Below are 23,334 nucleotides of genomic sequence, written 5' to 3'. Positions count from 1 at the left end.
TACAATATAAAGGGGTTATGGTAAGATGTGTACCTGGGACCTTTTATGTGAAGTCTGCTGTAGTGCCCCCCAGGGTGCCTACTACTATGTTGAGATGTCTGTAAAGCCAGTCTATCTACTAATAATGATGGCCCCCCCCCCCCCAGACATCTCAATGGCTGGTTTTTGGGTGTTTTTCTCTTGGATGTTTTATTTTTCAAAATGGTCCCAAAAGAAAAACACACTGAGCACACAATATCTAGGGCAAAGGTGATTTTCGAACCCAAAAGATAGAAAATTTTCAGGTTTGAAAATGGCTATGTTCACCACTCAATTTATGGACATTTCTAGCAAAACATCCAAAATCGGACTTAGACGTTTTATCAGAAATGCCCCTCCATGCTCTTATTTTTGGCTGAAGATAGGGTATAAATTTAAGAGCTAACTTTGGAGCATAAGTTTAAGAGCTGGGATTTTTTTATTTTTTGAAAATTGGTTACATTTTTTGAATTCAAGCTATTTATTGAAGTTTAAAGTATCAATCAGCTATTGTTGAGAAATAGCCACAGTCAAAATTATAACCAAACACAGAGAAACAGAAAAAAAAATAACATCAACCCTACAAATCATACACAGAGGGAGAAGACTGAGGATCACAGTTAGACGCAGTAAAGTTTCAAACAAGTGTTCCGGTATCTTTGTAGCAGTGCTCATAACTGTTTTCCATATTGTAAATCATGTTCTCAGCTACTGTGGTTTAAAAATTCACTACAGAACACACCAAATGCCACTAGAAGGTGGCATTAAGAGATAAGCAGTCTTTCCAAGAGAATAATATATTCTGACAGGCTATCAACAACAGGCTATCAACAATGAGTCTGCTCATTTTTGGCCAGATCATTCTCTAAACATAATACCTTCCAAATAACAATTGGACAGCAGAGTTGGAGGTTTCCAATCACAGCAATAACCTCCCAAAATAACCTCCAGAACAATTAAATTTTATCACAATAATACAGAATACAATCAAGTGTGCTAGGGCTCCTGTTGCAAAACCAGCATGGCTGAGAGTTCACAGAATTCATTTAACGCAATGTATTAGGCATTCACAAGGACCTGTGAACTAGAAAAATACATTCTGGTTTGTTACTAGTATGTTTTGTAATTCCCAATGATTGTTCAGCTTCTTCTATACTGTTATCGTCATTGATCCTTGCTGTACATGTGGGTTACAAGACTATCTTATATTTGTATAGATTGGGTAATCGACAAAGACAGTAAGCATCTAACCATAGTATGCAAAATACTGTTCATTCCACCTCCAAGCATGAAAACCTCAATTCCTGCTCACAAATCCCTTGCAGGTAACACAATTCCCTTGATGACTCACAGCCAATGATGTATATATCCTACTTGTGATCAAACACAAGTACATACTTGCACAAGCTCAATGTTAGATACACCATCAAGCTTACTAATTGTATTAATCTACGACATAATACAGTGGCTAACTGGATCCACTTAAAACTGTGAAAAACGCTAAATATTGTGTTTACGTCTTTTGAAATGTCATTAGACTATCTCCCTGATAATATGTTCCAGATTAGTTATCTCTTCCCAGGCTCACTTGGATTAGTAAATAGATTTGTTATCAATACAAAAGCATGAGTTATAATAGAGGAAGAGGTTTAGAATGGGATCATTGTAGTCTGAGCAACATTGTCTAATACAGCTAATCCATGATAGGTAAAGGTGGCAAATTAGCCCTGGAATACATACCAATGGCAATGGACTCATCAAACTCTGCTCTACCTACAGCTCAGGTGGGAGTATGAAGTCCTTTGAAGCTACTAGCCAAATGCTACCGACTCAGAACGAAGGCACAATGGTAGTTGTCAAACTCTTGAAAGATGACCCCTCTTATCAATAGGAAGCCTAAGCTTCTGAAAAGCAATCCAAAGGCATTTATATCACCACAGAAGTTAAATTAGAATGGAATCCACTTTCTTATTATTGGTTTGGGGGAAAGGGCATGGGGAGGGGTAATAAAACTGGAAGCGTATTCAGAGCATACAGGATCATGGAAGCTATAGTCATTTTTACTGTTTCCAGTCTGCTCCACCAAGAGAGGTTTAGGGGTGTCCATTTGGAACATAGAGTAAGCAGATGATAATAGCACTTTCAGTAAAGGAAGCGTCCAAATCTGACAAACAGTATCTCTAATTTTTTTTTTTTTTTTTTGGGGGGGGGGGGGGCGGGATTGTTCAGCCAGCGAGCTGTCATAAAAATATCTAAGTGAAGCTAAGAAGATGAAATGGCTGCTCAGTTTCTGGGATCCTCAATCTCATTTTTTCACTAAACACTGGAAGCAATGTGGAGTACAGATAATGCTATTATATATAAGTACAATCAGCTCCACATAGCAAAGAACAGTTGTGAATAAATTTCCAAATATTAGAACTATTTCCAAACCTTACTGTTAAAGCACATTCTAGGAGGGAAAAGCCTCATCGAGCTTAGACAGCATTTGTCAATGTTAGCTCTGGTTTTCTTATGAGCATACAAAAACTCCTATTAGCTTATCACAATGTTTTCAAGAACTAGTCTAATTTTTATTCTTACTCATAAAATTAAAACAGAGATTGTTCACTTATCTCCAAATCCATTTGGTAGCTTTGCTTTTTTATTATTATAGATTGTCCATGTCCAACGGTGGCCAGCGTTTCACTTTACTGTTTCAGGGAACCATGGACCACTATAGAACAAAAAATAAAATTAGCTCACAGCCCAAATGAAAGTCCCTCAAAGAAATATTTAGACTTGCAATAACTCACAACTTCAATGGTGCAGCAACCAACGTCCTATGGCTCACAAAAATATGGTGGCTATTGGAGAAGGATGCCAATAGACTTATTTTCCAATCAAGCGTCTACTTTCATTTTTGAAAAACCAATCACCAGGACATTAGAAAAAATGCTGCCGTTCTATTTTATCATTCAAACATTTTGTCTTGATAATGTCAAGATTGAAAATCCACCATTGTTCATATTATAGCAGTAATTTCTGTCTATCCCTCCCCCCTCCCAATTAAGTGGGGAAATTCAATCTAGTACAAAACATTGGAGAGATGAAAAACCACGACTATTAGACGAACAGTATTGAGCTAAAGGGGAATTGTCTTTTTATGTAAAGACAGTGCTTTTGTGTTCCAACATTCTCATCCAGAACTTCCCTGAGGTTTGTCTCACATACAGCTTCTGACAGGGACACATTATACAATAAATTACAAATTCTGTGATACAGGTTGTGTGAAATTTTGACAAATATATCTTTCCATTAGAAGGATTTTCAAAGTTACCAATCTCCAGTGTAATACTGCAGATTAAACAACCTCCACATGCAAAATATCCTTGAATATTGTGCTTAATGTCAGATATATCAAAATGTCTCCCAGAGACATCAAATAGACATATAGCAGTTCTTTGAAGTTATGTCCTCTACCACACACAACCTAAATTGAACTTTCTGCAAAACAAGGCAACACTAACACCACTTTCCAATGGTGCCGAACAATTTTATTTATAGAATTTGCTGCTGCTGTATATCTGAAAACACAAGTCAATGTGTCATTCTTATATTGTGTTAATACAGGTTATAATAATAAATGTCAACTATTAAATCTAAGTCTTTTATAGCCTTTATTGACAATTGACACAGGAAATCCTCTATTCATTAATCACTGTTTCAAAACTGTGGCTTGCTTATTATATTCTCTCTCGAATATATTCTACGATATGTTAAAAATTATGAGACTAGAAGACAGTCCTTCAAAGAGCTAGGGTGACAGCTATCATATTGAAGCTGAGTGTTTCTATCAGCCTCTTTTCAATAGACTGTAGTTAGAAAACCTTCTATCCCCTTGGTGACCAAGACATCTAAAAATAATAATATTTCTTGCTGATGAAAGTGTAAATTTTAAATTTATGATGGCTCTGATTTAACCATTCATAAAATAAGAGTAACTCGTGTTCCACTCCATTCCATATGAACAAAATGTCATTCAATAAATGTCATCCACAATTTAATAGAAGGATACAACATTGAAGATATAATGGTATTCTGTTCATTAAAAAGCTACAAATAAATTAATTACTGATGGTGTCATTGTGGCACCCAAAGCCACACCTGAAATTTGTTGGGAAAAAAGCATTAACTGTATTGAAAAAAATATTTGTCATTGCAAGGTTACCATCTATTAATTCTCAAAGGTTATAAGATTTTCTGAAAAACTGGCCACCCTATCCATAAAGTCTCTTATATAAGTACATTTTTTTTTTACCAGTAAGGTTTGGAAATAGTTTTCAATATTTAGAAATTTATTCACAACTGTTCTTTGCCAAATGGAGCTGATTAGATCCTCAACCTCATGTGAAAGCACTGCAAAATCTTTATGAGTCTTCCCATCTGCTACATCTAGGTAATTCATACATTTCCTTCAGTCCAGTTGTGTATCTGCAAGATCTGTGAACTGCATCTTGAAAATGGAGTTCTCAATCTCCTGCATCACATCACTTGTACTTTTAAGTAACGTTTATATAGAGCAGCTTTAACATTGTTGGAGTCAGTAGCTCCTTTGCATATTCCACTGGCATCATCTTTAACAGTGTCAGGTATACCTGTATAGGTCATTTAGTGGCCAAAGTTGAAAGAGATGATTCAATTTTGTTCAGCTTAGCAGACATTGTAGCCCAATTGTTGGAGTCATGACTGTAATCAAAAATCACCAAGGTATGGGAGCAGGCAGGAAATTTCCAGTGATCAGAAAAGGAGTACAGATCTCATGCTGCAATCTTAGCTGAGCACCACAGCACCCTCCACCCCAAAAAGATACATAAGGGGCCTTAACAACAAATCACAATACACATGAAAAAGCAAATTTAGAAATCGAAGAGAAGCAGTAAGGTCATGGAGAGGTAGAGGATTAGGTGGGCCTACAATATCAATATAGTTCTTCCACTTCACAGGAGGGAATGGTGACATTAAAAAAATAAGTAGATGTCAGAATTTATATCTGCCACATGGCAAGCATAAACAGTGGGGTGCCAAGGGCGGGGCGGTGGGGGTGGTCCACCCTGGGTGCACACTGCAGGAGGGATGCAGGGAGCAGCCGCATGGCTGTCAGGTCCGCTGGTTCCCTGCTCCCTCTGTTGTTACTTCCTGTTCCGAAGTTGGCTACAAAAAATGCCGACACAGGAGTAAAAGAGAACTGGAAAATACTGGCGCTTTTATATACATGCACTGGCATTTTTTGTAGCCAACTTCATGCTGCAGAGCATTACTATTGGGACATTTAGTTCTCTATATCTAAACAGTGTGTTTTAATTAGTAGTCTCAACCCCTGAAGACGCCATAGCGAAACATGGACCATGTCGGGTTGTAAGAACAAGGCTCCCTTTTACCAAGCTGCCGCAAAAGGGGGCTGGCGCTGGTGTCAGCGCGTGTTTTACACCTGCGCCAAAGCCTCCTTTTATCGCAGCTGGTAAAAGGGAAGTCTCACTTTCCTACAGGAAACGGCTGTGCGGCAAGTAAAGCACTTGCCGCACAGCCATTTCGGAGGGAGCCTTTACCGCCACCCACTGAGGTAGTTTTAACTGGGCAGCACGCAGCATTCCCCAATTACTGCCGGGTACACTCCGGCGCTACAAAAATAAATACATTTTTAGTTACAGTTGTGAAAATTTTATAGTTATGATAAGTGTTATATCCAATGAATATGTATGAGATAAGTTCGTATGCATTTCCGTCACTGTATACAAATCTCCTTCATGCATATGTATTGTGGCTGTCCTGGAAACCTGACTGGGAGGGTGTATATCTTGAGGACTGGGATGAGAACTCCTGCACTAGACTGCCAGATCCCCCCGGTTAAGAGCTGAGGATGCAATAAGGATTTGAGGTGGATCTCCTGGGAAGCCATGGAGAGGAGTGGGGAGGGGTATCAGAAGGTGGGAAGAATGAATGCTGACAGGAGTGTAAAACACTGTGGACATCCTGACCTGAATATCTTAAATCCCCTTTTCATATTCTTTCTAAAATTAGGCTCCACATGTTACAAATATTTCTTATGTATTCCTTTCATACCATGCAGTTATTAAGCTTCTGATTCTCATGGGCACCCAGAAGAGATGTCATTGCTTTATCCACCGCTAACCTTGTAATTCACATGTCTATCAAAAATTGGACACAGATTCCCACACATATTTTTTAGCTGTCAACACTGCAGCTTAACTTTCTGCAAGGATTACATTTCTTTATTGTGGTTTCCTGAACTAAACAAGATACTGCATGAATAAAAGGATCATGTAAAAAGGAACAGATTATATATTTAGAGGGAGAGAAAGGGCTTTTGCAAAGCCATGTAAGAGCATATAAGTACATGGACCAACAAGACTGCATGCGGCATACCCATACGGCACGGTTGCCAAGGCCTGATGCCCGTCAGGCTGGGAGTGGGGGCAACTGCCACAAGAACATTCGAGGCAAGGGGAACAGGAGGCATCATTCCCAGCTAACTGGAGGCAAGGGAGTAGAAATCCATGGGAGATGTATGTGTTAGGCAGTGAAAGCATGTTATGCGCAGACAGGGAGAAGGATCTTGGCGGGGGGGGGGGGGGGGGGGATACTTGGAATGCCGGAGATGAAAACAGTAACGGAATTCAAAAATGTGTGGGATAAACACAAAGGAATCCTGCTCAGAAGGAATGGATCCACAGAAGTTTAGCAGAGATTGGGTGGCAACACCGGTAATTGGGAAGCAAAGCTCGAGCTGGGCAGACTTCTACAGTCTGTGCCCTGGAAATGGCAAGGACAAATCAAGGTCAGGTATACATACAATGAGTTTATCTTGTTGGGCAGACTGGATGGACCGTACAGGTCTTTATCTGCCATCATCTACTATGTTACTATATCTTGGATAAAATGGAGACAGACGTGCAACATGTATGTGCACATTTTATAATATAAATAGCAATACTAAACCCAATTCATTTGAGTATCAGAATAGTAATAATTGGACTTTCAAAGGTGGACTCAGAGGAATTTGTTACTCATTTATGATGCCTCTTAAAGTATTTTAACCATGTCACAACATCTGAATTTTTCCTAAACATTTTTAGAAGGTAATAAATTGAGTTTGTTTATTTAGAAGGCATGAAGGAACTGTGAAGCTTCACTAGTAAGAGGAAAGCTAATAGGTGGGAATTGAACTGTTCTACGTTGGGGGTTAACTGAGAGGATTCCTGTAGTTTTCATTTGTTTTCGTTTTTGCTGATTTGTGTTTTAAAAGATTGAAACAAGAAACCTTCAATCTTCTAAATTAAAGAGCCATAATACTTTAATACACTCTAGGACCCTGATGGCGAACCTATGACACGCGTGTCAGTACTGACACGCGTAGCCATTTTCGGTGACACGCGGCCGCATGTGGCCGCATACAGAGAAGCAGCGGCGTTCCCCGGGGCGGATCGCCGATGAGCCCCCCCCCAGGTGCAGCGCGACCTCCCCCCCCGGCGAAATCAGCCCCCCCGGTGCATGTTTACCCGCTGGGGGGGCTGCCGTGTGCGCGCCTATTGGCTCCCTCCGAGTCCTCCACTTGTTCCCTCCCTGCTGCTCCCTCTGCCCCGGCTCCTGCACGGCCGTTAGGGGATCTTTGACCTCACTTCCGGCCGGCGGAGCAGAGAGCAGTGGAATGCCGTGGGGGACGCATCTCTGGGGGCCCTGTGATCGCCATTACCACATAACCACAGCAACCATCATCCAATCTACTGTTCTGGGGTGTCGTGGATTTCTAATTGATCATCATTACTGAGATAGGTGAGGGGGAGGCTGGGAGAGGCGAGGGCATGTGCTATGGGTGCTGTTTCCCGCCATTAGAAATAGCGGCAGCCATCTTAATTTACATAAGGTGGTCAGTTAGGCTAGTTAACCCCTAATTGCCTGCAGGGCTAACAGGCTATCTATAATTCTATCTTCTGTCACTGCCCCCCTGATGGAGAACCCAAAAAATAAAAAAACAAGGTTAAGTAAAGGAAGTGGTAGTAGCAGTAGCCGACCCTTTCAAGAGACATGGACCGAGATGTATGGCATTATAGAAAAAAATGGCAGATCATTTTGCGTTCTATGTACTGAAACGGTAGTAAGCAGAACGTGGAATATAAATAGACATTTTGAAACTAATCATTCCCAGCTCTTGAAAAAAAGTGAGGATGAAAGGAAGGAATACATTTCCAGGCAGCTACACTTTTATAAGAGCCAATCTAATTCCATCCTTAAATTTGTAAAAGGTTCTACAAATTTAACATCTGCAAGTTTGAGCATTGCTCACTCCATAGCTCAGCATGGAAAAGCACTCAGTGAGGGAGAATTTATTAAAGAAACTCTCCTAAGATGTGCACCAGTTCTATTTCACGATATGCAGAATAAAGATGCAATTATTAAGAGAATATCTGAGTTACCACTCAGTAGAAATATCAATTGAAGATTTAGCCAATGAAATTCAACAACAAAAAAGTCACTAATAGGCAGATTAGTTAAAGAATTCCCCCTCCCCCTCACTTATCTTAGTTCACGGCACCCCACACAAGTTAAATAATATCAAGACCAACAAAAGAAACCGACTGACAGATGAACAAAGAAGTCACTAAGCAGGTAAGTTAAATAATTAGTTTTTGGTTTATTAAATACAGTTATATGTTACAATTATACATTTTTGTTATTTAAACTATAAATATCGCGAAATTATGTTTTTTTTTCTCGAAGTGACACACCACCCGAGTTATGCTCGGTTTTTTGGCAAATTTTGACACACCAAGCTCAAAAGGTTGCCCATCACTGCTCTAGGAGATGCTTAATGCTGCATAATAGAAAAGCCCCCTTCTTATTCGGCACTTGCCCCTCTTACGTGAAAGAAATGACATTGCCACTTGTCCCAAAATATGCTAGATGCATCAGTACATTTCCAAGGCCGAACATATCACAATGTTATGACTCAAGCATTTTAATGAAAACTCCTATGCAACTACTGAAATAATGTTTGCTGAACTTTTCCTGACAACTGGAAAATATTTAACACGCAAATTCACAATGGGGACAATTCTATAAGTGAGCATCTTCATTTAGTTGCCATGATGCTGCACAGTGAAAGCCCATTCTGTAATGCATCTGGACAGCCAGATTCCATTATAGAATACTAGCATAACCAAGTATTGGTACACCTTACATTTAATATACCTCCATAGTTACACCAGACATAGGAGGAGGAGGAGTAATGGTTAGTGCAGTGGACTTTGATTCTGGTGACCTGGGTTTGATTCCAACTGCAGCTTCTTGTGACCTTGAAGAAGTCAATTAGGGGCATTTTAAAAAGGCATGCTACACTCTATGTGCATGCAGCGTGCGCCAAAATGAGACTACCGCCAGGCTACCGTGCCCCCTGGTAGTAATTTCAGATTTGATGTGTGCCTGTAATGCCTGGATGATTTATTTATTTCCTCCCACATGCAATGTTTCCGGCAGTTATCGGTATTTGTTGCGTGCTAACCGGTTACCGCACGTGTAGCATGTGAGCCCGTACTGCAAGATCAATGGGTGGCGTTAAGGGCTCACACCAGTTTTAGGCGCACACTGGTTTGTTTTGCTATATGCCCTTTTCCCGTTCCATTAAAAAAAGCTCTTTGTTTTTTGCAGACGCGGTACAAAACTGGCCCGCCACACATCCAAAACATGTGCATACACTACCACAAGCCACTTTTTACCACGATTTAGTAAAAGGACTCCTTAACCCTTCATTGCCCCAGAAACAAGAACTTAGGGGCCCTTTTATTAAGCTGCAGTAAAAACTGGCCTGTGGTAGTGTAGGTGCATATATTGGGCATGCGCCAGGCCACTTTTTACCGCATCTACAAAAAGTTTTTTTTTTTTTAATGAGATGGGAAAAGGACCTGTGGTAAAAATGAAACCAGCACGTGCCCAAAATTGGCCTGAGCCCCTAACATCACCCAACTGATCTAGCAGTAAAGGCTCACGTGCTACACGCGCGGTGACCAGTTGGCGCATGCCAAGTGCCGATTACCATCTAAACCATCGCGCATAGGAAGAAATAAATAAATATTTCATCCATTCATTACGGGCATGCGCCAAATCTGAAACTGCCGCCAGGAAAGGCGCACTGGCCTGGCAATAGTCTCATTTGGGCGCATGCTGCACGCGCATAGAGCCTACCACAGCTTAGTAAAAGGGCCCCTTAGATTGTGAGCCCTCTATGGACAGAGAAAGTACCTGCATATGTTGCCGGATTCTATATAGAACGCCTACGCCTAGTTTTCCACAGCAATGTGCATAATTTAATTGTCTTAACAAGCTAATCAGACCTTGTGAGTAGAAAGCCTAAACTAAATGGATAGTGCTGAAGCAGTTACTGTATTTATTTATTTATTTATTTTATTGCATTTGTATCCCACATTTTCCCACCTATTTGCGGGCTCAGTGTGGCTTACAATACATTGTAAATAATGGAAATACAATTTGTTATAATCAGTTATGGATTACATTGTGAGAAGTTAAGCGAGACAAAGTCAAGGTATCGTTGGGAATAGGACAAGAAAAAGAACAATGGAAAGAGACAACGGGAAATTGGTAGGGTGATAGAACCTTAGCAAAAGAACAATTCGGTATAACATTTTCTGTGAGTGAAGGTTTAAGTGTGATGAGATTACGGGGGATGAGAGTTCAAAAAGAATGTATTGGTGTATTTCTGGAATAGTGAGTATGGACTTCATGTGTATTGCTCCTTACATTAAATTTTATCGAAGAGATGAGTCTTCAGTAGTTTGCGGAAGTTGGTTAGTTCGTGGATTGTTTTCAAGTTGCGTGGTAGTATATTCCAGAATTGCGTGTTTATGTAAGAAAAGGTTGATGCATGCAGCGCCTTGTATTTTATGCCTTTGCAATTGCAAAGGCATAAAATACAAGGAGGTTAAGAAAAGTTTGAGATGATCTTTTAGCGTTCCTGGGTGGTAGGTCTATTAAGTCGGACATGTAGGCTGGAGCTTCACCGTGAATAATTTTGTGGACTAATGTGCATACCTTAAAAGTAATGCGTTCCTTAAGTGGGAGCCAGTGCAGCTTCTCTCGTAAGGGTTTCGTATTTTGGAAATTCAGGGTCACTTCTTAAATGCACAGTTAAATGCTGGAGCCAGCGTTTAACTTAGGTAGACTCCATGCCGGCTGATCTACCACATTATTTCTTTTTTAACATCCTTACATGGTACCTCCCCCTCCCCCCCCCAACTACCTAACATAAATGTAATCAGTAACAGATGCACTAGAACAGGCTTGTCCAAGCTCACCTAAGCCCAAGAGCCCCGTCTCACAGGGCAAGTTTAACTTTTGGCTGGATTTCCCCTGCAGCCCTTGGAACAGCTGGAAACACGGTTTAGGGACAGTTTAGGGATGGTTTTGGGAGGGGGAGGAAGGAAAATAAAAGGGGGAATGTGTTAGGGGCCTCGAGGGATTGGTTAATCAAACATATAAAAGGCAAGTGACCGACTCACCTGCAAATGCGCAGTAGAGTCGGAACGCTGAGAGTGTAGAAATCTAAGCCCCGCCTCCACCAGCAGTACAGCCCAATAGGGAGGAGGGCTTGGACATGGGTGTGGAAATCGGAGGAGGAGGGAGCAGGGAGGGAAGGAGGGGGCGGAACTGAAGGAAACAGACGCTGGGAGGGAGGGCAGGGGAGAGAGCAGGGTTGGTGGACCGGGGGGGGGAGAGGCCATAGGAAAACAAAAAACTAGCCCACTGGTAAGGGTTTTACGGCTAGTGTATATATAATGTATATATAAGCAGCTTTTCCAGCTGAGGCCCCTGCTGCGGATTTGAGAGCACCCCAAGAAAAGTTTACTTAAGGGAGCCATCTCTGGGTCACAAGGTCTTCTTTCTGCTCCTCAGGGGCAGCTTACCCATCCATGCTCCCGGCGAACTGTTGGCCAAAATTTGGCTGGGTTGAGTGCAGGGAGTTTGCTGGGGGTTTGAGGTGGCTGGTGTGTTGCAATGGGCAGACACCCGAGCTACGGGGCTTCAGCTTATCGGGTAATGAGTGCTTACTTGAGGCTATGAATTGGTGGGTTGGAGAGTCAGGTGATCCAGTAAAGAAAGGCATGGAGACCTATGCCACTAACATTGCTCCAGCTGTCATGGCGGGAAGGTAAGGTTAAGATATGTTGTCAATGTTTATATTATTGTAGCTTAAGTGAAAGTTTGGTATTAAATATAGGCCACAGTTTTGTTTATTAAGTGTAACAATTTTACCATAAACAATTCTTAAACTAATCAGACTTGTGAACATATTGTATGTGAACAGGTTATTAAGAATGGAAGGAGGAAAGGGGTGAAGGGAGTGGGGTAAATAGTCCCAGCTCTAAAAGTTTGTCCATGAGGGCTACAAGCAGGTCAGGTTTTCAGGGTATCACTAATGAATATGCATCCATTGTATGCACATCTCTCTTGTGCATAATCATTAGGGATAATCTGAAAACCTGGTCTGCTTGCAGCCCTCAAGAATTGAACTTGGACAAACCTACACTATACCACAAGAAACCTCAGGGATTAGGCATCTGCAAAACCAAGTTGGAAGACATGAGATTTGATTCGAAGGTAGCAGCTTGATCCAGAGATGAGATGAGATGGCCTCTCTATCCCAAGGAATATTATGGAGCACGTAGAAGTGCCTTGCAAATGTCATCACATCTATGCATATTTTTCACATTCTACTGTCTAAAAAAAAAATACTTTTCAAAATGCATTGAAGTAAGAGTTTGTTTTACTGATCTACACAACACAAGAAACCAAGTCTTGACCACTTTAGTTCTATTTCTAAAACCTTAACAAGACCTATAAAAGTGAAACAGAGCCTACCTATGTCCAATCACAGTAACTGAGGTGATCTGAATACTCCTGGATGAAGAATCACGCTGTTTCTGTTGTATGAAGTGAATTTGAAGCAAATGTTCAAAGATGCCAAACATGGAGCTTCCAAAAGAACTCCAGGATTACGTTATTAAGGGCTATTATGAAAACTTGGTTGGTTTAGGACCTGCAATTATCCGGAATAGCTGGAATAAAATATCAATAACACACAAATGGATTGAATGATGAATGGCGAGGACATCAGCATATTGAGCTAAGTACATTTTCCAAGCTTGGATAAGTGAATTGAGTCTCCTACAAGGTTTGTGGTGGCACATGACAGTGCTCCTTTGAAAGTTTATGTGGAGTTTTTTTTTGTGAAGACACATGATTGTAAATGGCTCCCTCGTTATATCTAAGGTGTGTCCTTTAAAAACGAGGTGGAACCGATTGTTCTGAAGTCTTTTTTTCTCCACTTTTTTATGGTGTGCCTGCCAGAGTGCCCTCAAACTTATTGTGTAAGAGGTAGAATTGTTTGAGTGTTATTGGTTTAGGACCTCCCAGGATCAAAGCTGCCCCCCTCCTTTAGGAAATCCATGAAGAACAGACAAATTCCTTTTATAAAGGAGCTACATAATTATAGAAGTCTCCTGCTTGCTTTGTTCTTATCCACTGTTACATTTGGCCTCTTTTTTTTTCTTTTCTTTTTTTTTGCAGTATCACATAATATTACAAGAATAATGCAAGACACTTTTACAGAAAGAGTAAGCAGCTGTGAACCAACTCAGCTGCACATGCTGATTTGTTTCCCAAGTCAGTTGAATTCCTACAATCAAGATATAAACTAAAGGCAAAGATTTGCATGCTGTATTTTTAAAGGAATTAAAAAAAAAACCATACAACATGATTAAAGTTTTCTTCTGGTTTCTATGATTTGATTTGGGCTATAGTACAGGTCAATGACCATTTGAAATTATTGCTACAGTTGTAATGCATAAAGAGTAACATGAGAGCACAGGATACGTCACATAATGATCTTGTCAACCTTACCAGCTGGGGAGAAGAAAAACCATATTTACCAAATAAGGCAAGTTGATTCATGCTTTAAATCTTTGCTCAATTAGGTCATGCAGCTTTTTCCTGGTATTTTTACAATTCTTGCAGGGGTCATTTTTCTAAACTTTGCAGCTGTAATTCCCAATACTGGTCCATTTTGGATGGTCACAAGAGAGCATTCAGTTTTAATGTAATATTACTACCAAATGCTCAAGATGCAGAAAAAAAGATTAGATACTACAAAAGTTCTTACTAATAAAATATTGTCTGCCTCAGGAATTCCATTGGGAGTCTCAGGATATCCAACAATGAATACATAGAGGCTCATTTTCAAAGCACTTAGCCTCCCAAAGTTCCATAGAAACCTATGGAACTTAGCCTCCCAAAGTGCTTTGAAAATATGCCTCATAGTAACATAGTAGATGACGGCAGAAAAAGACCTGCACGGTCCATCCAGTCTGCCCAACAAGACAACTCATATGTGCTACTTTTTGAGTATACCCTACTTTGATTTGTACCTGTCCTCTTCAGGGCACAGGCCGTATAAGTCTGCCCAGCACTATCCCCGCCTCCCAACCACCAGCCCCGCCTCTCAACCACCGGCTCTGGCACAGACTGTATAAGTCTGCCCAGCACTATCCCCGCCTCCCACCACCGGCTCCGGCACAGACCGTATAAGTCTGCCCAGCACTATCCCTGCCTCCCAACCACCAGCCCCGCCTCCCAACCACCGGCTCTGGCACAGACCGTATAAGTCTGCCCAGCACTATCCCTGCCTCCCAACCACCAGCCCCGCCTCCCGCATATACATGATATGCACACATTTATCTCATTTATGTTCACTGTGGATATCCTGAAAATCCCACTGGCTGTGATCACCAGGGAAGATTTAGGAAGCCCTGACCAATCCAAAAGAAAATGTAAGAAGAAAGCTATAGATACGTTTCTGTGGTACACTTCTAAAGTACAGTGCCTTATAAAACTCTTGCTCACCCGTGTACATTTTTTTATATTCTGTTGTCTTTAAAAGAAGTATTCAATAGTGAAATGAACTCCTTCAGTGCATAATCTACACAACATACACTATACTTTCAAGGTGAAATAAAAATGATATAAATCTTCCAAAAGTAATTATGAGGCTGGGAAGCCTGGTCTACATATATGGATCTGACAACCCCTCTTTCTTCTATCTTGTGTTCCTAGGGAAGTGAGGGGAGGGTAGCAGGACCTATCATGGCAATATTTTATTTAAAATTGGGGAGGGGGAGTGATCTAGGTTTTTCAACAATGGCCCATATATTACAAAATGGCCTCCCTTATAATGTTACCTATCTACACATCTCCTTTACTCTGTTAAGCTTAGACTGTATTCTCTCCATTATACTTTTTAATCTTACTACTATGTAAGCTGCATTGAACCTGCTATGAGTGGGGAAGTGCGGGGTACAAATGTAACAAATAAATAAATAAATAAATACAATCCATCTATAGAGGCTGCAAAAACTTTTTATACTAGGCCAAATGACTGGAAATCTATAGGTATACAAGCCACATGAATTTTAGACAATTATAGCATTTCACACTAATCAAAATCTGTTAAACTCTTCTAAAACTGTGACTTCATATCCACCAAAGAGCTCAGTAGTTCTTCAAAGTCATGTGTGCTAGGTAGTTAATTTTTTTTTTGCTAGAAATCTCAAGCGGGATGCTTAAGTCAGGTGGGCTATATTTGACCCACAGGCTGCACTTTATATGCCCCTGATTTAAAAGTTATGGAACCAGGACATGGCTGGTGAGGTTCAGGGTGGAGGTGGGGGGAAAGGAGAGAAGGGAAGGGGTGGGCATCAGCAGTAGCAAGAAGGTGGCAGATATGGGGACATTCCCTTTTGAACACCGCCACTTGCCCAGTCGGTCCGAAACAGGAAGTTACATCAGAGTTTGTAAACTTACATAAGAGTAGTCATACTGAGTCAGACCAATGGTCCATCTAGCCCAGTTTTCTGTTATGCAAACAGTGGCCATGCCAGGTCACAAGTTCCTGGCAGAAACCCAAATTGTGGCAACACTCCATACTACAAATCCCATGTCTGTCTCAATAGCAGACTATAGACTTTTCCTCCAGGAATTTGTCCAAACCTTTCTTAAGGTTTTGTTACTACATCCTTCAGCAAAGAGTTCCAGAGCTTAACTATTCGTTGAGCGAACAAATATTTCCTCCTATTTGCTTTAAAAGTATTTTCATGTAACTTCTTCGAGTGTCCCCTAATCACTGTACTTTTGGAACAAGCAAAAAACTGATTTACTTCTACTCGTTTTACTCCACTCAGGATTTTGTAGACCTCAATCATATCTCCCCTCATCCATCTCTTTTCCAAGCTGAAGAGCCCTAACCTCTTTAGCTATTCCTCATAGAAGCGGAGCTCCACCCCCTTTATCATTCTGGTTGCTCTTCTTTGAATCTTTTCTAATTCCACTATATCTTGGACTGAACGAGCTACTAGCGGAATGCACAAGTGGACGTCCCCATGCCTGGCTTCTGCTTCCTATTGCTGTTGCAGTCTCCATGCAGACCTGCAGGAGCAGAAGTCAGTCAGTGAATGAGTGGGAAATGGAGTGGAAAGGGAGACAGATGGGTCAATAAAGTATATGAGGAGTGGGGAGATATGGGTCAATGTTAAATGATAGTAGTGGTGAGGATCAGAGAGAGATGGGCTAATACTGGATGGTGGGGGGAAAGAGACAGAGGGGTGGTGCATTCAATTTCGGTTTCAGACACACATGCAACTTGTATTCAGCCGCAACTTATGTACTAATTTTACCTGTTTTGCTCTCATTTTCTCTTCCTGCGACCAATACTCAGCAGTGACTTATAACCCCAAAAATATGGTAATACTTCATGCATTAAGCAACCAAAACATTTGCTTCTGTCCTCCCAATTCCATATGTTTCTCAATTCTCGTTTAACACAGCAGTGAAACCTGAGCCTAATACTTTGCATAGTGATGACGTTAAGGAACGAGCAACCGCAATGAGGTGTGTAGTTGCAGTAAAGAATACAACTAGGGGGTGGTGCGGTGAGGACTACCTCAAAGGTAACAGTCCCATTCTAGGTAGAGGTGCAAGGGCTATGATGTCATAAATGGCTGTTTAGTGGACAACCACCTCACAGCATCTGAAACACTGGGGCTATGGCATGTGGCTACTCCTGATGTTAGAGGTGGTACGAGGTGGGATGGGGTGTTCTTAGGGGTAATCTTTGTTATTGTCAAGGATCAGGTTAGGGGTTTCTGGTTTTGTTGGATATGTGTGCAGGTGTACAACTCGTGAGCTCTGTTACTGGAATGCTGCCGTGTGAAAGGGGAAGATCCATTATTTTTTTATTTTTTTTTTTATTTTTGTTACATTTGTACCCCACGCTTTCCCACTCATGGCAGGCTCAATGCGGCGGGCAATGGAGGGTTAAGTGACTTGTCCAGAGTCACAAGGAGCTGCCTGTGCCAGGAATCGAACTCAGTTCCTCAGTTCCCCAGGACCAAAGTCCACCACCCTAACCACTAGGCCACTCCTCCACAATCCATTAAAGAACGTTACACATCAAAAGCAATCATGAAGCATGTATTTCCTATAGCAGAGTGTCCCAAGATTGCAGCTGGATCATCACAAACAGTGGAGACTGCTACCAAAGGAAAGGAAGTGGTGGAAATAGATAGAAGAAAGCTTCTCCAAGAGATACAGGAGTTGAAGGTTGAAATAATTTATAGGGAATGTATTGAAGAGAAACTGAGTGTTCAAGTAGATACTATTGAAGATAAAGGAGTAGGTCAAGGTGCTGGAGGACACGTATGAAGGACTCAACCATCATGTATGAATTATGGGAGGAGGTACAATGACTCAAGAGAGAAAGCAGAAAACCAGGAAAATCAGGAAACATGTTCCAAACTATGAATAATGTGCTCTGGACTGGTCCCTAGGAAATAAGTTGTTGCAACACCAGGCGAAACAGTATGTCATACTAGAGGCCAGAAAAGTATGGACAGTGCTATACAATAACTGGAAAATATCTGTTTTCCCTGACCTGAGTTCTGAAACTATCTGGAAAAGAAAAGCACTTTAGAAACAGATGCATTGCTGTAGCTTGGGCTGTGAACCAGTATCTGTTTTTTTTGCATGTGATAGTGCAGAATGGCATGAGTGTTTCCTATGCTCCTCCAAAGAAGTGAAGCAGTTAGTGCAGAAATTACATTAGAACCAGAAAGCCAATAGGGGAATCCGCAGGAATGTTAGATCATGAAGGAACAAAAGGGGAACTCAGGGAGGACAAGGCCACAGAGAAAAGATTGAATGAAATCTTTGCTTTGGTCTTTATGGAAAAAAGATGTAAGAGACCTTCCTGTACTGGAAAAGGTTTTCAAGAATGATGATGATGTGGAAGAACTGAAAGAAATCTCGTTGAGCCTGGAAGACATACCGAGCCAAACTGACAAATTAAAGAGTGATAAATCACCTGCACCGAATGGCATAAACACCAGGCTTCTGAAATAATTCAAATGCCAAATTGCTGATCTGTTGTTCAGCCCTGTAACCTGTCGTTAAAATCATCCGTGTGGTAAACTTTCCTGTCTAAGCGTATTCTATAAGCAGTGCCTAGATTTAGATGCAGTATACAGAATGCACTTAAGTTGATTTCCCAGCTGCTAAAACTACGCGCCTCCATTTACACCAATGAAAACGTGACATAAATCCTCGCACGTAGATTTACGAGCACTAGGGCCATATTCTATAACTACGCAAGTAAATTTTGGAACGCCCACAAAACACCCATGTCCCTGCCCCTAGCCACACCCCTTTTCAACTGCACATATTAGAATTTAGATGTAGTTCATTACAGAATACGCTTAGTGAGTTGTGCCTGCAAATTCTAATTATTACCAACTAGTGCTTATTATTGCTTGTTGAGTGCTGATATCAAAGCTGATCAGCTTGTTAAACCAATTAAGTTACGCGTGTTATAGAATACACCTGGATTTTGGCACGGATCTCTATGTGTGCTATATAGAATCCGGGGATAAGGGATCATGTGCTATTCCTGTGCTAACCAGTTAGTGTGCGGTAATGTAGCTGCGCTGTTTAGTGCAGGAACACCCACTCTACATCCCCCAAGCACGCCCCCCCCCCCCCTCAAAAAAAGAGGAAAAATTGTTAGCAAGCAGTTAGCATACACGTTGCACTTATTTATTTATTATATTTGTATCCTGCACTTTCCCACTAAAAGCAGGCTCAATGCAGCTTACATAGTAATAGGTAACAGAATTTTGTTATGTAAAGTAGGAAATTAAGTATAACATAATAGAAGGATGGATGGGTAATAATAGGATGGGTAGGTAGGCAGAGACAGGTGATAGAGAGAGGAGGGTAAGGTGGGAGATAGATTCTGGGTCAATGTCGTTTTCTCTTCAGTATATGTAAGGTAGATGGGTTCATGAGATTAATCTGCAGGACATCTCAGTATGTCTTGTGGTTCGCTCGTGTTAGCACCCAATGCAGCTTAGTAAAAGGGCTTCTAATTCTCTTTTTCGTATGTTGCATTATACCCTTTCTAAACTCAGCTTTAAGAGGAATGTTTTTTAGTAGAAAAAAATATCTATATATTCTATTAGTTTTTGAATGCTGTGCTCTCACACAACCTAGGAACAGGAAACAAACCTGCCTGCTAAGAACTAGAAATATAAGCACATCTTTCATTGTAGTGTAATGGAATTTATTTATAAAAATATTCCAAAACTTAGCACGCAGCTAAGGAATTTCCCTGGCAGTCTAAAAGTTCATTTCAGATCCATACAAAAATGGGAAGACACAAATTTTCTTTCCAAAACTGGATCCAATCTCCTAAGCACATCTTGTTTGTTTGTTTAAAAAAATTTTTTTTGCGGGGTCAGGGGAGGGAGAGAGACATAAAATGTAGTTTAAGTGCCTCCATCACAAACAATAAAAAAGACCAATTTTGGAAAGCTTGTCCATGGAAGTAATATATTGCTTGTTGAAAAGCAGTAGGACACACATATTTTCATTCTTTCCAGCTTTTACTTTATCATACTTGAAAAGAAAATATCTTTAATCTTCAACCTCCATTTCCATTCCAGGGATGGCAGATAATATATTTTGTTTGAATCTCCCTTTCTGAAATCTGGTCATAAATTTATACAAATTGGAACTTTTTGCAGAATTTAACCAATAAACTTAAATCAATGTGCCACTTACTATAAACAGAGCTGCCAAGTTACCCAAGATCCAGGATGAAATAATTTGAACAGTAATTGTTCTCTACTGATGATGTAAGTTATTCAGGAGATAGCATTTGGTCAGTTTTTCCAGCTCTGAGGGGACCTTTTAAAAACTAAGGTGCACCGAAAAGTGGCCTGCGCTGGTGTAGACGCCAAACTTTTGGTGTGCGGCACTAACCGGGTGGTAATCATGCTGATTACTGCTCGGTTAGTGCCACATGCCAAAATTTTCCCAGGGCGCGTAGAAAATGAAATTACCGCATCGGCCACCTGGTAACCGGGCAGCAGTTCAAAACTGATGTGTGTAGGACGTGCGTACTTGCCTACGTGGCTTAGTAAAAATGCCCCAAAGTCCTTCTTACATCCTATCTTATGTCACATATGCCTAACCATTTGGGTGATTTTTTTTTACGTAAAAGGTCTTTTCCTTTGGCCTTGGGTGGCATGATTTTAACTCCGATGTTAAAAAATTTGAGGATGGATGCAGGGCCGTGCCTAGGGTCTCTGGCGCCCCCCTGCAGACTATCAGTTGGCGCCCCCCCCCCCGGTGAAAATGATCGCTCACCACTTGCCACACTGACAGGAATTGTCAGCAATATTCTTAGAAACAAATTGCTATACATTGCAAAATAAGATAGCAGATGTAAATTCTCAAAGTGGACATATTCCAAACGCTAAAATGAAAATAAAATGATTTTTTTCTACCTTTGTTGTCTGGTGACTTTCTTTTTCCGATCATGCTGGCCCAGTATCTGAGTCTGCTGCTATCTGTCCTCTTAACTCCATTTCCAGGGCTTCCTTTCCATTTATTTCTTTACTTTCCTCCTTTCTTCTTCATTTCTTGCTCTATATCCATTTCCAGCAATTTCTTCTCTCTCCCTGGGTTCTGCCCTCCCATCCATGTCCATTCTTGTCCCTCTCTGCCCTTCCCTCCTCCATCCATAGCCAGCAATCCTCCTCTGTCCCCTCCTCTCCATTTCCAGCAATTTGTCCTCTCCCTGGGCCCCCATGTCCATCCTTGTCCCTCTCTGCCCTTCCCTCCTGCATCCATAGCCAGCAATCCTCCTCTCTCCCCTCCTCTCCATTTCCAGCAAATTGTACTCTCCCTGGGCCCCCATGTCCATCCTTGTTTCTCTCTGCCCTTCCCTGCTGCATCCATAGCTAGCAATCCTCCTCTCTCCCCTCCCCTTCCAGCAATTTGTCCTCTCCCTGGGCCCTGCTGCTGCCCTCCCATCCATGCCTCTCTGCCCTCCCATCCATGCCCTCCCATCCATGCCTGTCTCTCTTCCCTCCCATCCATGCCTGCCATAGGCGGTCGGTGGCCCAACTGTTTGGGGAGGCTAAAGGGGGCGGGGTTAGGGGTGGGCCAGGGGCGGAGCTTACCTCCATAAGTGTTTGACAACACACAGAAAAAAAATAAGTAAAAATAAAAGTCACAGTTAATACCTTTTATTAAATTTAGATATTAGATATGTATCATATGTCAAAGAATAAAGTGGTTGCTCAAAGCCTATATACTAAACACAATCGCTCAACTGCAAAACACTATGCACAACTTTGTGCAAAAACACACTCAGAACCTTACTGTACCATAAATATTACACTGGGAAGACCCTAATACACCAATATACCACCATACGGAACATGCAGACCGTCAACAATATGAAACAAGGGATCATAATATCATGATACGTGTAGAGCCAAAAAACACCCTTTTAGGGTGGCTAGTGTTCACAATGAGCTCCTTTTATTAACGACCATATGTAGATCCTTCAAGAGGTAGTGTGTCATGATTTACGCTGTACACCCTTTCTGGTGTTTTGGTGCCACCTCAGTAAGGCCAACACACAATCTCTCCACTGCAAAACACTATATACAAACTTGTGCAAAACACACTCATAGCCTTACCAAACCATAACAGCACTAATTCCAAGGACACGACGAGCTACAACCTTTATGTGTGGAAAGGCAGCACTATAATTACACCGGGCTCTAAAACACCAGTACACAACCTAGTGAAACCAAAATAAAACAAAAAGGGCTGCAAATACTTCACGCTAGCAGAATACTGCATCTTGATCACACATGAAAAACACATGGCTTAACAGATATGAAGGCAAAATACAAGAAGTCAGACTCAGCATGCAGCAATACTAGAAACATTGAAACTTACATGCAAAATATTACAGATGTACATTTCCAAAAGCTGACATATTCCAATTAATAAATTTTGAATAAAAAATGTTTTCTACCTTTGCTGTCAGAGCATTTAGTTTTTCTATTAGCTTTGGTCTATTAGCTTTTGGTCTTCTTTCCATTTGATATTTTTTTCTCTCACCATGTCCACCATCTTTCTGTGTCCTTATGCGTCCTGTCTACCACCCTATCCTTTCTCCAGTTTCAACATCTGCCCTCAAAGTGTTCCAATCCAGCCTTTAAATTCAGCAATTTCCCCTCCATCCATATAAAGCATTTCTCCTCACTCCCCTCCCCTCCATCCATGTGCATCTACAACCTTTGTCTTCTCTCCCCTCCATCCATGTCCAGCATTTCTCCTCTCTCCCTTCCACTCCATCTGTGTGCATCTCCTTCCTTTATCTTTCCTTCCCCCCCATCCTTGTCCAACATTTCTCCTCTCTTCCCTGCCCTCCACTCCATCCATGTCCAGCATTTCTCCTCTCTTCCCTCCCCTCCATCCATGTGCATCTCCTTCCTGACGTCCCTCCCCTCCATCCATCCATGTCCAACAACTCTCCATTCTCCCCTTCCCTCTCCTCCATCCATCCACCCATATCCTGCAAATTTTCTCTCTCCCCTGTCCCCATTCATCCATCCATGTCCAGAATTCTCCTCTCTCCCTTGCCCTCCCCTCCATCCATCCATCCATGTCCAGGAACTCTCCGTTCTCCCCTGCCCTCTCCTCCATCCATCTCCAGAAAATTTCCTCTCTCCCCTGTCCCCATTCATCCATCCATAGTAACATAGTAGATGACGGCAGAAAAAGACCTGCATGGTCCATCCAGTCTGCCCAAGATATGAGTTTATCTTGAATTTGTAC

At 41.4% G+C, this 23,334-nt stretch overlaps 1 protein-coding gene across 2 annotated transcripts in view; it reads right to left on the bottom strand.

Moving 5' to 3' along the window:
• The window catches only part of ARHGAP42 (Rho GTPase activating protein 42), a 425,019-nt gene that overhangs the window by 141,164 nt on the left and 260,521 nt on the right, over positions 1–23,334 (bottom strand). The window contains exon 1 of one of the 2 annotated variants that reach the window (XM_030200226.1): positions 1,759–2,719. The exons of the other annotated variant lie outside the window; for it this stretch is intronic. Within the exon in view, the coding sequence (XP_030056086.1) occupies positions 1,759–1,776 (18 nt within the window). The 5' untranslated portion in view covers positions 1,777–2,719. Of the gene's footprint in view, positions 1–1,758; positions 2,720–23,334 lie in introns of those variants that run through there. 2 annotated transcript variants of the gene reach the window in all.

This window comes from Microcaecilia unicolor, chromosome 4, assembly GCF_901765095.1.
Source record: "Microcaecilia unicolor chromosome 4, aMicUni1.1, whole genome shotgun sequence".
NCBI lineage: Eukaryota > Metazoa > Chordata > Amphibia > Gymnophiona > Siphonopidae > Microcaecilia > Microcaecilia unicolor.
Note: the sequence above shows the minus strand (reverse complement) of the source record. Positions and strands in the feature narration are given on the sequence as shown.